Source organism: Rhodamnia argentea, chromosome 9, assembly GCF_020921035.1.
Source record: "Rhodamnia argentea isolate NSW1041297 chromosome 9, ASM2092103v1, whole genome shotgun sequence".
NCBI classification, from domain to species: domain Eukaryota; kingdom Viridiplantae; phylum Streptophyta; class Magnoliopsida; order Myrtales; family Myrtaceae; genus Rhodamnia; species Rhodamnia argentea.
The window spans coordinates 7709701-7726202 of record NC_063158.1 but is presented as its reverse complement, the minus strand read 5'-3'; the positions used below and the strand labels follow the sequence as shown (position 1 = coordinate 7726202).

General features: G+C 38.1%; 1 protein-coding gene across 3 annotated transcripts; it reads right to left on the bottom strand.

Moving 5' to 3' along the window:
* Positions 1-14721, bottom strand: LOC115744373 (probable helicase CHR10). Of its 3 annotated transcripts, none has more exons than XM_030679499.2 (17): positions 14464-14721; positions 14357-14364; positions 11493-11571; positions 11231-11391; positions 10988-11119; positions 10222-10402; positions 7528-7663; positions 7280-7397; positions 5786-5875; positions 4651-4758; positions 4372-4575; positions 3064-3189; positions 2346-2995; positions 1326-1471; positions 539-715; positions 171-285; positions 1-77 (listed from the first exon to the last, which is right to left on the bottom strand). In XM_030679499.2, exons 1-17 carry the CDS (start codon positions 14642-14644, stop codon positions 53-55), a joined length of 2637 nt encoding a protein of 878 aa, XP_030535359.2. In that variant the 5' UTR covers positions 14645-14721; the 3' UTR covers positions 1-52. The 3 variants fall into 3 exon arrangements, with proteins under 3 accessions (XP_030535359.2, XP_030535360.2, XP_048141661.1); XM_030679500.2 differs by having other exon boundaries at positions 3064-3156; XM_048285704.1 differs by lacking the exon at positions 11493-11571 and having other exon boundaries at positions 14464-14574.
* Between the last annotated feature and the right edge of the window lie 1781 nt (positions 14722-16502).

Sequence of the window (16502 nt, the reverse complement as noted above, 5' to 3'; positions counted from 1 at the left end):
TAATTCAACCGTAGCTTTCAGCAGTGATATGGGGTCAATGACAGCAACGGTCTCATGACTGACGTCGATAATAGTACCTGCCCAAAAAGGGTAGAATTGGTTGAGAGAGAGAGAGAGGGAGAGAGAGAGGGAGGGAAAAAAGGGGGGTTGAAGGAAAGGCTGGGACATACACAAATATCTTTATGCCAAAGATGGTGGCATATTTCCGAAGAAGGCGTTCCACGGTGTACCATTCAGAGCGATCTGATCCATCTTGATAGCCAACACGCGGCATGTGAATTGAAGCTTTTGGAGAGATAGCAGATGAGCAAAAAAAATTGGAATTATTATGCAGACAGTTCTCAATGGTACAACAACGTCAACACACTTGTCTGTGTGCTCCGCAAAGAGCAAGGATTAATCTTGAGAAAAAAAACAAAGGGAGATGCTTTCAGTTAAAAGTACTGTTACATATGAAATTAAGATGTGTGGAGAAGGATGAAGCAGAAGGATCATATGTCATCTTATAAAGCGCCGAACCATTGAACAGAAGCTTTACCAGAATTCTGAGCAGCTGCATAGGATGCCTTTGAGAGGCAACGTTCCACGTCAGGCAAAGAGATGTTGCTTCGGGGAACCTTACGCCTTGGGTTGTACAATTGTACAACAGCTAAAGCCACCCATTTAGTATGATCATCGCACACATTCTGCTCGTGTTTGTGGTCTGCGGTGCACCCTAGTCAGCAAAACAAAGCTATATGAAACCGAAAGGAAGCTCAAAGTCTCATGACAGTTAAGGATAGTCCCAAAACCATACTCTTAATCAGGGACAAGCGTGCAAAGAAGGCCAGGATAAACCTGTAAACAAAAATTGGGACGACTTTACATCCACTTCTCACATGCAAACCCGACAAAACTTAGATAAAGAACACACTAGAATTGACTGCAACAAATAAGATAAATAAGTATCCACACAAAAAGAACATAGGGAATTGAAGTTTGACGTTGTTACCATGTTAAAAGATTCGACCCAACAATTTTTAGGTGGAGGAAGTGACTGTTAAAGGATTCAACCCTAAAAGTTTTAGGATGAGGAAATGACTGCATCTGAGACCTTATGTAAACTCCGCAAGGTTGTGGGATAAGTTCAGGACAAACAAAGAAGTATCTATAATTCGTGAATGAATGCTTATAGCACCAAAATATTTATTCACTGCACCAACAAGACTTCCAAACACCTCACGACATTAACTGAAGACCATTCAATTTTCGTTTTTGCTCGACGACGACATATCATGTTCTAACCTAAGTATTCTAGAAGCGAACCAAGATCTAAAATGGCTAACCATCAATCTGTATGAGATGAAGATCACCAAGATGCAAGTCCCCAAATTCGGCAGCACGTTCATATGCGGCAGGAATATCTGAAGAAAGTTTTGCCAATGCATCAAACATCCCCCCATGGCCCCATTTCCCAGAGTTGTCGATGCAACTGCCAGAAGTAAGTGATTCAACCATTAAGAAATCATCTATTTGAAGCACGACATTCCTCAACTACCAGAATAAACATCAGCGAGGTATGGCATTTGGGGATTGGAGATGTGAGAGGCTCTATAATTGGTAGAGCACCCTTTTTTTTTCCTGGAAGACTATTGGGTCCAGAAGATAACTAAGATTACAATCCCTGCACTTCTCATGTGTTGAGTTCAAAAATTGTGCTTTAGTTCACGTGGGAGGTTTCCTGACGGCGTTTTAGGAAGTGAATCTCAAGGCCAATCGGGCACGGTTGGAGCTTCAACTTTTGAGGAATCTGTCCTCCTCTGAAAAGTCTTACGAAACAAAAGTAAGATGGTCACTCCAATAAAATGGGCAATTGAATCATGAACCTGAGTGAGACTGTGGCAAGCTCACTGAAGCAAGTACAGTGCTCTTTAAGAATCCGGAATGCACTCTGGATTAATTTCAAATAGGAAATGCATTCTAGACAAAAATTGACATTATATCATCCTCTGTGAATTCTTGATTGCATTAGATAAGTAATAAATGTACAAAATAGTGCCCTTACATAACTAAAAATTCAAGGAAAAATAATTTAGAGTTAATCCAATTCTTATGTGAAATGACACATTCCTTATTGAAATGAATCCTAAAGGCACATTATGAATTATTCTGGGGCTTTTATATATAAAATTTTTATTGAAAATAACAGGGAGAAGTTGAGAAAATATGAGAAGGAGAGCCCACTTACAACAATTCAAAAGGTTCGCGTGTAATATCATATTTAAAACAATTGGATAAATGTAGAACTCCAATTTGAAAGTATCCAACCTGAATATGATGGTATTTTCAGAAGGAAAGTATCCAACCTGAATATGATGGTATTTTCAGAAGGACAAACTTTAGATGGTTGTGTGCAATCCCCATAAACAAAATGGAGAGAACCCAAATCCGATGATATGTCGCGGTCGGTTGGAAAAATAGGTTCATTGACAGATGATGAAGTATATCCAAGGGATTCCCACTTTAACAACTTTTTTTCCTCTGCCTTCTTCTTTGCATCCTCGATTTTTAAACGCCTGTCCTCTAAGGCCCTCCTGGGCTCCAAATGCTCAGTCTGTTCAATACTAGCCTGTGATGCATCCTTAAATTTTTCAACCCATGAAAGATAAGAAGACTCATCAAAACCAGGGTCAAAAGCAACAGAAGCAGAACTTCTTTCCGCAATAAGTTCGTGGGCGTCTGATACATTGGCAGGATCAATCTCAAATTTCCTCTCATCCTTGCCCAATTCATGGCGCATTGCGATTATCTTTTCAACCACAGCATTCACTTCTGACAGCTTCGCTTCACCCGACTTTTCATTAATCTCGGTAGGATCAAACATTTGCAGCCCATATATGATGGAGTGAAAATCACCGGTTTCAACACCTTCACTTTCATCTCCTTTCTCTGTAGAACCATCTCCTATGACATTTTGGCTGAGGAGCATTTTTCTCCGTGCTCTCCTCATAATAACCTTTCATTCATGAAAACTTGATAGTAAGTACAGATCATCATTGCTTGCATCAAAGCCTTAAATCTTACCTCCTCAACTGTACGTGCCGTGACCAAGTTTATGGATAACACATGACTTATTTGACCTATCCGGTGAGCACGCTGCAGAGCCTGCTTGTCTACCTGGGGGTTCCAATCTTGCTCGAAAAATATAACCTATTCAAAAAATTAAACTAGCGATGTTCAATTTGAGTGAATGGCCACGATGAGGAGTACTTGTAATCACTGGTTCAAGTTAATATGTAGACTACAGTGTCACGCTTGAAGATGGCCATATATTGTAGTTACAAATAAACAAATGGTGCCGCAGAAAACATCACCTATTCAGTCTCAATCTCTCAACTTGACTTCTATATGTTATCAAAGCAGAGATTTCTGTGTTCAGAACTCTCTGGGTCCCTCAACATCTCTACTTGCTTTGCTTTAGTGTTAGGCCAAATTCCTGTTCACACATAGACCGATGGGGGGGTTTTGGAAATAATCTAACCACACCGTCACCAAACAACTCAATCTTTTGAATAACTCAGACATAGTCTCACATATCTTTTCCTCAGCATCGAATCACATATCTCTCCTAAATGGCTACCCTAAAATTATTATCCGTGATAGCATCAAATCCATCATCACCAGTGTCAAGATTTTTCTTCACAATCATTACCTCCAACTTATACTTTTTAGATTCTAAAATTTATGGAGAAAACACACACTGACATCAACTTCTACCAGCTTTCCTCTCAAACCTTTACAAATATATGTATTATGTTTTCCTTCTGACAAGTCAAGAAAAAACTTCCCGAGTAAAAGGAAGGATGAAACTATCGCTGCCAAGTTCATTTTTGGCTTGAAAAGTCGTAGTCCACCTCTGCCTTGGGATACTCAAATCAAGACCAGATAAAGGAAAAATAAATAAATAAGGAAAGCCAAATATTTACAGTCTCAGATTCAAAGCAGTGTTGTACTGCAATAGAGATTATCATGGTTGCTGTCCATGCACTCTATTATTTGTTGTCACCACAGCGTCACACATAGTCCTTTACATTCAATCAAGCAGCCTCGACACAAATCACCGCTTAGTTTGATTCCCGACTAGTACCATCCCACGGTAAGTGTATCAATTTTGTATGTGAGTCCTTCATGGCTACAGAAAACCAAAGTTTAACTAGATGTTTTAATGACTGGGTAGAAGCCTTGAAGGGGTCTAACTTAAACAAGAAGATAGCCAAACACAAGCACGACTTTCGTGGTAATTGTTGGCCATGACATACAGGCTGCAGAGCATATGTTTTTTCTCATATTACTGGGAGGAGAAAGCAGAGCGATTTTTAATGAGATACTCACCGTATCAGCAGCTACCAGATTTAAACCAAGTCCACCAGCTCTTGTAGATATCATGAAAACAAATGCACCATTTTGATTAGGTCCAGAATTCCAATCGTCTTTTACCGATTGTTGGCTAAAGCTTCTAATTGCAGCAAAACGTTCTTGAGCCCGAATTGATCCATCAAGACGCTCATAAGAAAATCTCCGTAGCTCCAGATAATCCTGCATTGCATTTGAAAAATGCTCTTAGCTGAACAGATGCTGCATATGACAAATCCGTATTAGGAGGAATAGAACCTGTAGAATGTCAAGCGTGTGGGTCATCTGGGCAAAAAGAAGAACACGGTGACCAGAGGTATGTAGCTTGCGGAGAAGTTGATCCAATATTATCAGTTTGCCACTAGCCTGTTTATGAAAAAAGTAGAGACAAAAGATAATTGATTAGAACTAGGAAAGTTCAGACAAAGCTCGAAATGGAAGCCAATTTAAGCAGACAGTTCCACATTGTAGCTCAGTCCAGACTCAACAGCTTAAGAAAGCAAACAATTCCTCGTTTCTTTTCCTCCTTCTTTGAGCCTTCTAACTATAAGGGACCCAATCTGTGCAGAGAACTTATCTGGGCAAGTAGAAATGAGGAAGCGTTTAAATTCCATTTGGGCCAAACGGATCAATATTCCTTTCCGTGATAAATTTGTAACACCATTCTTAACTTCTAATTAACGGTGATCGTGCAACCTACCACCTGTTAATCAGGTATATAGACGTATTTTACTTAACAATGCTGAAGACTAACGATCGTCAATGTTCTAGTAACTTACCAACTGTGTTATACATTTACTACTCAAAACTAAATCACAGCTAATAATCTACTATTGGGTTTGCAGATGGTAAAATTGCTATTTGTTTGGTGAATTACAAACAGGTAAGTGCCCATTAGTAAAATCTAAAATAAGTGGCAATCTACTACTGGATTTATTGATATAGTTGTTAATTCATTGACAACTTACAAACAGTTATGCACCTACCTATAAACTACAAAAATAAACGATACTCTACTATTGTGTCCGTGCATAGTCAAATTGTTATTTCCTTGGTAACTTATATACAGTTATGCGCCCACTCTAAAATCTAAAAACAAGTCGTAATCTACTATTGGGTTTGCAGATGGAAAAATTGTCATTTCATTGGTAATGTACAAACTATTACGGGCACACTTGTAAAACCTCAAAATAAGTGATAAATCTTCAATTAGGTTTGTCGATGGAAAAATTGCTAATTCTACAAACCGTTGACCAGACTAACACATTATCGATCCCGTTTTACTTACCGTCAATATTTCCAACTTACTACCAATGTTACATGTTTTCCATCCATGGAACAAATTTCCGTTTTAAACAGACAATTTTAAAAAGCTGCTTAGAAGTGATCCTACCTCAACCAGATGTTCACCTTCTTCATATGGTTCAGGTTCAATACCTGGGAATAGGTACGGGTGGCTGCAGGCTTTTCGCAACTGCATTACCTACAGACAAGCAAGAAATGAGAAATACAAAGAGGAATAACTTCAGCAAATTCGACACATCAAATATAGTCAGTTACTGTGGCCCCATATTGGGAATACGATATATATGAACAACAGCGCTACAACAGCAAGAGGAATACACTTGACCTCAACTTGATTTAGAACTCGAACTATGACGCCACAATAAATAAGATATCATTCATGTGGGGAAATAGGAAATTCTCTAGTCTATGATCCAATTCAGGAATGGCTTTAGGGCCAAGCTTCTACAAAAAATGTACTTCAGGCGGAAAAGATGATTCAACGACAGAGCTTTTTAGACCATCAACTGCCTCAAATGATATCATATGACTGAAAACAATTTTCTCTATGCATGTAAGGTATGTGCTTCTTATTGATCTTAAAGAATAAAAGAATGCAGTAGTGCTAATTTTCAGGCTATGAACTAGGTAGTGTACTTTGGTTATGAACACATTACAGGAACAACAGGTTTCCTCTTCCATCATCAGCCAAAAGAAAGACTGGACCTAATTTACGGCCAGAATATCAAACTATTAACATTGACAATTTATATCACAAACTGATGGTACTATACTAAACGGTTGGATGACAATGAATGTCTGATTTTTTCATCTCGACTGATAAGCACATCAGCCGAAAGAGAATCCATCTTAGTGTTTGTGGGAGAGACAGTAGTCTCCCAAAAATGGAATTACTGTGAGGAGAAACCTGACAATGCTTCCTGCATTCCTAAACCAAAGCGTATTGGCTTTCATTGTGTCTAGAAGCATAGTTTTACAAGCCGTAGCCATCTCTTTTTAGGGATGGCAGCAGTCTAGGCCTCTGGGCTTTTTCGACTCATTTAACTCTTGATAAGAGCCTAAGGTTTATGGTCAAGCTTTGGACCAAGTTTAAAATATCCTAGGATTTTTCTGTAAGTTGAATAAATTCTTAGGCTTTCCTTGTTCAAGAAAAGGATCTGAATATGATTAATTGGCTAGAAACAACAGCCGACCAGAGTCTAGCACCTCAAGTTGAGCTTCAGTTCCCATGCTAGACACAGGAGTCTAGTCTGGTATGAGTTCAAGAGTGGACAATTCTAATATGATCGAGTTTCTATGTTCACTGATCTGAACTCATCCTGCTTTTGGCTAACGCCCCAGTGTCTCCTTTCTATTTTCCAACTAAATGTTCCACAATATTATCCTAATTGTCAGCAGAACAGCTGAACATCCATGATTATAGAAAAGCATCTCTGCAATCAGCACAATTTCTAAGGTAAACAGCAACTTTTTTTTTTTTTGGTAAGGATTAAACAGCAACTTTCGTCTTTGGAAAAATCATAAAAATCACTCTTACAATAGCAACTTTCGTCTTTGGAAAAATCATAAAAATCACTCTTACAATATTCTGTAAGGATTGAGTACTGGAAGCTCCACAAGAGAGTGCAAGGAGTTTTGGAAGCTCTTTCTTCAATATTGACAGGTACAACTTTTTTTGCAAGTCAACCATCGGAGCCATTCTACCAAAAGAATGTATTATAGCACCCTTTAGTACATCCCAGGATCAAATACTTTATCGAAAAAGGACACCAACATAAAAAAGTATCATATCAGAGTTTAAATTCTACTGACCCCAGGTAGATGACCTACACTGTTATCTCAGTAAGAGGAGGCAGCACCAATGTCCCACCCTCGATAAGTTTAGATTTAGTTCGGCGTAGCATAAATGCTCTCAAAATACGTCTCAAACTTCTGACCTGCTTCCTGACCTCGGTTTCATCATGAACTGCATAAGACCAAGTAGACAATTCAAATTAACAACTCGACAGCTATAGTAATAGTACATTTGAAATCGAAGTGAGGAGGGAAAGAAAGACAGAAGACATTTAAGGAAAAAAAGAAAAAATAAACTACAATTCATTTCACAATTTAGGGAATAAATTCGTGGCCAATCATGTGCAAGAAACTATTCCTTTATTTCCTTCTAATTTTGAGAGAAATGAAAAAACAGGTCCCAAGGAAAATTGTTTTTCTTCTTGAACCTGTCTCATTCCTCTTTTTTCAACCAAAGAAAATAAGTATTTCTCCTTGTTATCACTTCCTTCCATTTCCTTATGCCTCCCTCCGTCTAAATGAAGCCTTGGCATATCATATCTGTCCATAAAATGTGGCTCATTGAAAAACATGAAAATACAGGAAAAAAAGAAAAAGGGAAAATGACACAAATGGTCCCTAAACTTTGGCCCAAACCGATGTGATTCCTGAATTTTTAATTTGTTTAATGTGATCCCTAAATTTCAGCTCAACGTGCAAAGTCGTCCTCAAACTTTTAATTTGTTCGGTGTGGTCCCTTAACTTTTGGTACATGTTCAATTTAGTCCATGAACTCTATGAAAATGTTCAATATTGTTTTTGAACTTGAATTTTCATATAGTCTAGGGACTAAATTGAATATGTAACAAAAGTTTAGGAACCACATTGAACAAATTAAAAGTTCAGGGACAACATTGCACATTGAAGTAAAGTCAAGGGACCACATTGGACAAATTAAAACTTTAGGGACCACATCGCACATTGACCCAAAGTTCATGGACCATTATCCAAAAAAAAAAAAAAAAAAACGAAACAAAACACTGCCTATTTACCATGATAAACGACAAAACACATTTTGTCATTGAAATAGTGTTTAGACGGATATATTGGCAAAGGCGCCTTATTATGGAGAAGAAGTCACGCCAACAAAACAAAAAAGGAATGATCAAGGAGCATGTGCATAGTTATTCTTTTGCTACTTAAGAAGTCTGCTCTTTTGCAATTTCACCATGCTTCAGCAAAACATGTTTCACCACAACAGAATGACTCACTTTCCATATTCTTTATTTGAGTTTAAGCATCTACTTTCAAAGGAAAAGTTCATACTAAATTCACCATAGATCCATCCCCCTTAGAATATGTTATAAACCCATGTTTTGAGCTTCATGTTACTCCTTTCTGAAATCACAAAGTGAAAATTCATTTACATACCAGTAAGAAGTCCCTATCAGGCTCATCTTTTTGACAGAGAAAGTGTCTGCAGTGGGCCAATAAAACTTCACCGATACCTAATTGATCCCACCAAAAAAATTTATAGTTGAATGGATATTGGGCAGTGTTTTTCTGTTTCCCTTGTACAGATATATTGGGCAGTTTAGGTACATAGAAGCATGACTTTAAATCTTTTTCCATTCTTAGAAAGAAGTTTTTCAGTACTAAGAGCATTGTTGTTTTAATAGCAGGGTGCTACAATAGTAATTTCCACTTTCGTGTATTTAACTCTTCCATTCAATACAACATATCAGAGCCACAGCTCTTCTCAACTAAGACAAGCATAAACCCTTATTGTAGTTGCAGCACAAATTTCAATGTTGATTGAAACTACTTCAATAAAGGGGTCCTAGAAGTATTTGCACATCCATTGCTATAAGAAACATTTCAAATAGAATTTATTAGTGATGCTATATAGGTTGAGTATAGTGACAAGATTTAATTATTTGACTTAAATAAAAAAAAAAACAATTGGGAAGAGAAATTGTTCCCCGGAATAGAAATTTTGTGCAATTACCAAACTCGTTCTAATTCTCTAAAACTCATACAGGGAACAGAATAAAAAAAAAAAACCAATTCTAATCAGAATTGATTTTTTGGATCTGAATCATTGCCAAACGCATCCTAAGTCACCCCTACTTTTGGACTTTGGTGATTGTACTCCCCATACTTTGGGTACTAGTGAAAATGGTCTATTTGTCCAACCTCCATCAGGTTTCTTACAGAGTTAGGTGATGTCAAAACCTTTAAAGTTAGCACATTACATCATTACATAAAAGCCCCAACAAGAGTTGAACAACAGGACTCTTCTCACTTACATATAGAGTACTCTCAAGTCACCACCATTAGAGTATGAGAGTTAATTACTGAAATACCCAAAGGTGCAGTGAATGTCTAAACAATCTTCCATTTTACATCAAAGGAGGCTACTAGGTTTTGGTAGCTTCCACTATCGAGTTTCATCTTTCAACGTTAAACTCTCCATCAGTTTGATTTTCAATCTGACCATTCACTTGAGATATCTATGAAATGAGCATTTTCCAATGATTAGTTAAGAAGGCTGGACCAGCACTTGAAAAGTACAATTCAAATGATTAAACAGTATAGAAAGGGACTTCCACTATTCTCCCTCCCTCTTTCACCAAAAATAAGCCATAGATGTGATTGGATCAGAGTTTGGAAGACTACCCACAAGAAACATCATTTTAGAAAGAAGCAAAACCAAAAGTAAATCAAATTTCACACATAAGTATAGATAACCTGATGAAGGATCTGCAGCCTCCTTGAATGTCGAAAGAAACTCCTCCAACGTACCAAAGACTAAAGGCATACAAAAATGCATCAATGACCATAGTTCAGAGAGGTTGTTCTGAATGGGAGTGCCAGTCATCAATAATCGCCTTGGAATAATATATTGGTCCATGAGGACGTGATAGAGTACCTACAAAGTTTTTAGCATTTAGACGCTCCTGGTAATAATAACAAGTGGAAAATGCTATATCTCCACAGTTTGGAAAGGATGAAAAATAAGAGTGATAATGCAGGAAAAGCTACATCTCTTCCTATGGTAAATATAGAGAAAAGCTTAGATGAAGAATTACAAAGATATTGGCTGCAGATTGCCGTTATCCGCATGAAAAAAGTTCATCTCCAATAACTTACTCAGTTCAAGTAATATGGAGTTATAACTTTACCCATAGTGAAGGAAAGGTAGAGTTACAAAATCTAATATATTAAATGTCAAGCAATACTCAGCATAAAAGCATGCAATACAATGTCTATGCAGTAGACCAGCTCAAATGGGCTGGAAGGTGGGACCTCTAACTTTGTCACCCAAGCCCATCCACAACGGAAAAATAACATACTGATATTTGGAATAGGCAGGTCTCAATCACGCATCTTTTCGGTGTGGGGCCCTTTCCCAAACCCACCCATTTGACCTTTCTAGCCTAGAGCAGGCTGCCATGCTCATGATCAGGCGTTGTTTGAAGATAATCTTACACATTTCTCATATGGTAAGACATACACTTGAAGGATTCTTAAGACGCTGAGCCTCATCAACTATAGCATATTGCCAGGGTACTTGGGAAAGAAACTCCTGATCCATCAATGCAATGTCATATGTTGTCAATAGTACATCAAATGGTAGAGACATAGCCTGCAAACAGATTTCAACCAAACAGTTGTCCACCAACAGTCAGCAACACAATTTAAGTTAAAACCAGAAGAATTAAAGTGAATTACTCTTGTTCTGCTTCTGTAAACTCACATCAGTTGATGAATGATGCTGTTTCACATGATCATACATCATTTTACGCAGACTGCGACGGTTTTCTTTCTCGCCAACATACCTAAGAACCTTCAGGATGGGGGCAAAATTGACTATCTCTGACACCCAGCCATCAGTCACGCTAAGAGGACATAACACCACTACGGTGGATCAAAGGACAGAACAGAAAATATAATCAGACTACTAACAGAAATAAGGAGCTAGTTCAGAATCATAAGAAAGCAATATCCTTCTAACTCACAAAATGGCCCAGACGACACTTGAGAAACCTTCAAATAGCTCAACAATGAAATAGCTTGCAATGTCTTCCCTAAACCCATCTGCGAACAACTAAGTTAGGTTATCATAAAGGGCACAGCCGTGAAGATATGGAAGTCCTTACTCTATTATACTCAAGGATGAAATGATTGACGACCATTTATTAGTGTCTTAGCAAGCACAATTGAGCGCATCCAATATGAGCAAATAAAAGGTGAAGTTCTTGCGGCTCTAGGGACATCATCGGAGTAGGGTGGCATTTTTTGCCACGTATTGACACATTGTAACACGATTATATTGCAAACTCAAAAGTGACACAAATTGAAACGAATTTAACGTGAAAAAGTTTAGATATGAGTGTTCTTGAATGACAGGACTTGACACGTTTATAATTCTTCTACAAATTAAAGGATCGTCAACAATGTCCTTTGGCACGCTTTCATCACATGGATTGCCACCTAGGAGAAAAAGGAGAAGCTTTAAATAAGCAAAGGTATTATGAATGTACATTAAAAGCCAAGTGAGCATCATGTCGGCATCACCACCCATGCTATCACCAACTTAGTTGGTACTTCAATAAATTCACTTCTGTGCATTGCACCGTCATGGAAACTAAACCTAAAGAAAACTAGATTTCCTGTTTAATTGGTCCTTAGCCTATGACATTTCTAAAGACTGGCACAACTTAGAATACTGTAAAATCTTTTCTTAAAGCCCCCTGTTGTTGTCATACTATAATATAGTGTCTGGGAGTTAAAAATCAAACACCGTTCTTCAGTAGATGTATCCATGTTCATGATTGACAATGGATATCCTCTCATTTTGAAATTTGACGTTGATTTAGAGGAATATCCATGATTTAAAATAAAAGCCAGCTAGAATAATGCAGGCAGCAGTATAACTATGAAAGAAAGAGGGTTTACAATATAAAAGGTCGCCATTATGGTATTCGAAGGAAATTTGAACTCCAAGAAGGCCCCAATTTTCAAGCAAGAGATTATTTTAGACATATCGGTCGAAGTACTTGTAACTAAGACCAATTCTTGAAAGCCGAAACAATCATGAGAATTGAGCATTGTTCTGCAAACTTAATTGGTGCTGATTGGAGATCAATGCAAAATGACACTTGCGAAGAGGGAAAGGAAAGATCCAAATACGAAGAAAAAGGATTAATGTGTTCACAGAATCGCCAGCCCATTTGGCTTCTTTGCTTGTAGGATGGCACTTATCACAGTGAAGTAGTTGATAAAAGGTCTACGGCCAAAAGAAGATAGCCTTTTGGTTATTTACTTAGCAACGTAAACTGAGGCTGAAGAATCAAATTGCTCTGATCCACAAAGAACGTAAACTGTACCCAGCAGCCAAAAGAAGCAAGAATCAGACTGAAGCTTATCGTGAATATCAATGATATCCCTCATGCTGCTTGCTCATGGCATGGTAAAAATGGATGACAGGAGTAAATGTGAAGCTAACATTATTCAGAGAAAATATGGACTTCTGTCCTTTCTTAAAAAGAAAAAAGAAATACGGAGTGCAAGTTTAGGGAAAGAAGAAGCTCAAATGAAGCAGTGGAGAATATCGGATACCAGGATACGAAAAAAAAGAGAGCAGGCATTTCCAACAGCATAGATCCATTTTGCAAAAGTTAAGGAACTGGAGAAGCAGATCACCCATCAAACGTTAGTGGGATAGATTAAGTGACTAAAAGCATCTTGTGTATTGAGTAAGCATACAATACCACTTGTTGACACCTAATTTTGTCGCGACACCACTTTAACTTTAAGGGAAAAAAAATCTATCGGATAACAATAAGCCCATTGAAGGTTAGGCGGTGAAGTACCAGCACATACTCATAATCAGAGTAATAAATATGAGAATATGAGAATGCTCCAATAGATATGTAGACACTTAAAAAAAAGATCAGAATTAGGAATGAGTGCACTCACGGAAAAGCTGGTGTAGCTTCAAATGGGGTTAAGATGAAGGAAACTTTTTGAAATGGTTTGGAAGTGAAAGATGGACGTTAGGTCCTAGTGAGAAGATGTGATGTTCAAATGGAGATCAAGGGTAAAAGGAAAGGGGAAGGAGAAAAGCTGAAGAAAATGACATAAAAATATGGGTTAGACGTCACAAAAGATATGGAATATCAAAGGAGTAGCATCCACAGCAGCAGTAGTGATCAGAATAATAAGAAGGAGGAGAGAAGAAGAAGAACAGGAAGAAGGGGACGAGCGAAAAATACATGAGCTGATGTAGAATGATAATTGACACTCCCACGGTCCAACACTGTCTCTCATGGCAAGAGAGTGGTCTAATTTAGTCAAGGCACAATTTAACAAAATTTCCGCATTGATAAGTTGATATATGTGATTCAAGATCCTAGGACCCCATGTGTCACTCACTTAGTCAGTAATCAATGCATAGGTTTGTGCCTTACAAATTCCAAGAGGCTGTGTGGTGAAGTGAGATTTCTATATGCTTGGTTCTAAAGTATTGTCACCCGACGAAGTGATTTTGGACAATCTGTTTGCCAAGATTGACACCTCATGTATTGTCCATTGCCAGGCACACAAGGGAAACTCCATAGACACTGTAATATAACACGAACGCCCCTTAAAACATCTTTTGATTTTAGTATCTTCTAGCAATTCGTGAACGAGAGAGACTCATTCGTCTATTGAACATCTTTCTTAAAGAGAATGGACCACGATTCTAATCCACATAAACAAACGCAACGGGAATAATTCATATACTACGCATACTTCTGAAGAAAACGTCTCACTGTCGCAAGGTGAAACAATGAGCTCCCGAATGCAGCAGAGAGGGGAAAAATGAAAAACACCATACCTCATCTCCTGCACCACCAGAAATTCCAATAGTCACAGTCGATTCTTCCACATTTTCCCCGACTAATACAACTAAAACACGAGTTCAAAACAAAGAACAGCACTAACCGAGAATGACGTTGACGCCGAGGTTGTACCTCCTTATCAGCCACGAGACTCCTTCCACTTGGTGAGGCTTCAAGGTCGCCCGGATCCCCAGCTCCGAACCGTCGATCAGCGCGTCGGCGGCACCCGCGTCCGCCGCGAGCACGATGCTCGCGGCTGCTTTCAGCCTCTGCTCGTACTTCATGTTCTTCGCTCTTTTTCGTAGCGTCTTCTTTTGAACAAGAGCTTGGAGGGGAAGCCAAAGGAAGAGAGAGAGAGAGAGAGAGGCCGTTGGTACTTGGTGGGTCGTCGAACGATCGGCGTGCTATTTTCCCCGATTTTGGCCACGCTCGAGATTTGCCGACGTGGCGCCGACCGAGGTGTTTCCTTGGCTGTCCACGTGGCCACCACATTTTTTCTCGCAGAAAGAGGAATCATTGGGTGCTCTGCGAATACCAAGTGTTATAGTAGCCCAACCAATATGAATTGGTCACGTGTCTTGACGGTGTCAAACGTCCGTTTGACGGGTTTTGGGCAAGACAAGTAACGGCATCGATGGGAAGTGTAAATTTTGGATGACCCGCCTGTTCGCAATTCAAATTTATGAACATACATGACCCAACCGTTCACACATACATGCCCGCGCCTCACTAGTTCGTTCCTAGATCCCTATAATATAGCTCGAGACGAAGCTTCATAGCATTTCAAGGCACCGGATATTTGAAGCCAGCTTCGAGCTCGAGAAGGCGGCAAAGAAAGTCCACCATCGGTCCTTGAGAAAGACCGAGAAATTATCTTCTCTATATGTTCGCCGATCTTGTTTAATTAGATTAGGAGATTAGAGCTTATGAAAGCTAAGTTGATTATTTGTTTGTAATCATCAACTTAATGATGCTTGTTCTCATCTCATGAAGCTTTCGGATATCGGTAATCGAAAATTAATGGGGTCACATCTTACACTGGATTATATATCTAAATAGAGGTTGTATTAAACGGGGGAGAAGTGTCAAAAAAATCTTAAACCTATTACATTTGTGTCAATTCAATCATAAACATTTTTCTAGTATCAATTTAGCCATAAACTTTTTGCATTTATACAAATTCAGTCATAAACCTTTTGTATTTGTGCAAATTCAGTTGTAATTTTTTTGCATTTTTTACAATTGAATCAATCGGACTAATTTTGGCTTGAAATCGCTAACTTTGACATCAATTATCCCGTATGGCACGGCTGATGCTAATGTGATTTTAAGATTGAATTGGCACTAGAAGAAAGGTTTATGATTAAATTGGCACCAATGCAATAAGTTTGTGATATTTTTTTCGACAATATGCCCTATTAAACACGAACTATCCATTTGTCTATCACTTGTGATATTTTTTTTTTACACCCAAAAGAATATTGGACCGATAAGAATGAATATTATGATTCGCATTTTCAAACATGCCTTATACAATATTTTCCATTTTGAAATTTTTTGATGATTGTATACGATAACCACAATTCCTATCAAATTGTGATTAGAAACACAAATTAATCGGTTGCTTAGACTAGCTATATATTGCGTGTTATTAATTATTGTCGCAAAACTTGGTGCTTGAGCAAAACGAACTTCCAAATGCCTTTTTGGATATTCCTCGATATGAAAAATCAAAGAATATTTTAGGAATCCTACAAACTTCATTATTTCTTTGTTCTCTAATTGATGGTCAGAACTTCACGTGGAATCGTATCTCAATCAGAAGTCCACTAGAGATCAATAATAGCACGAAAAAATATCAAGATTTTTCTTTTGCTTCTTCCAAGCGATAAAAAAAAAATAAAGAAATAGTTAACATATTTGAAATTATGTTCCATCAGGTAGGAACATATTTGATAAGACCGATAACTTGTCAAAACTGAAAAAGTTACAATTTATTTTGTGCAGTGCACAAAATATAAATTTCAATACAAGGTCATTCATCATTTGACAAGAATGCATCGAACGAGAGGATGCCTTTCGTTTCCAATTAGATAGTATGGAATTTATACAAAACACATTCTTTGGTTAAACAAAGACAAG

Excerpts from the sequence above, each read along its gene's own strand:
- LOC115744373 (XM_030679499.2), bottom strand. The coding sequence starts at position 14,644 with ATGAAGTACGAGCAGAGGCTGAAAGCAGCCGCGAGCATCGTGCTCGCG. Across the intron at positions 10,403-10,987 it reads GTCTTAAGAATCCTTCAAGT|GTACTCTATCACGTCCTCAT; the intron begins GTATGTCTTACC and ends AAAACTTTGTAG. Across the intron at positions 716-1,325 it reads TCATCTCATACAGATTGATG|GGTGCACCGCAGACCACAAA; the intron begins GTTAGCCATTTT and ends TTTGCTGACTAG.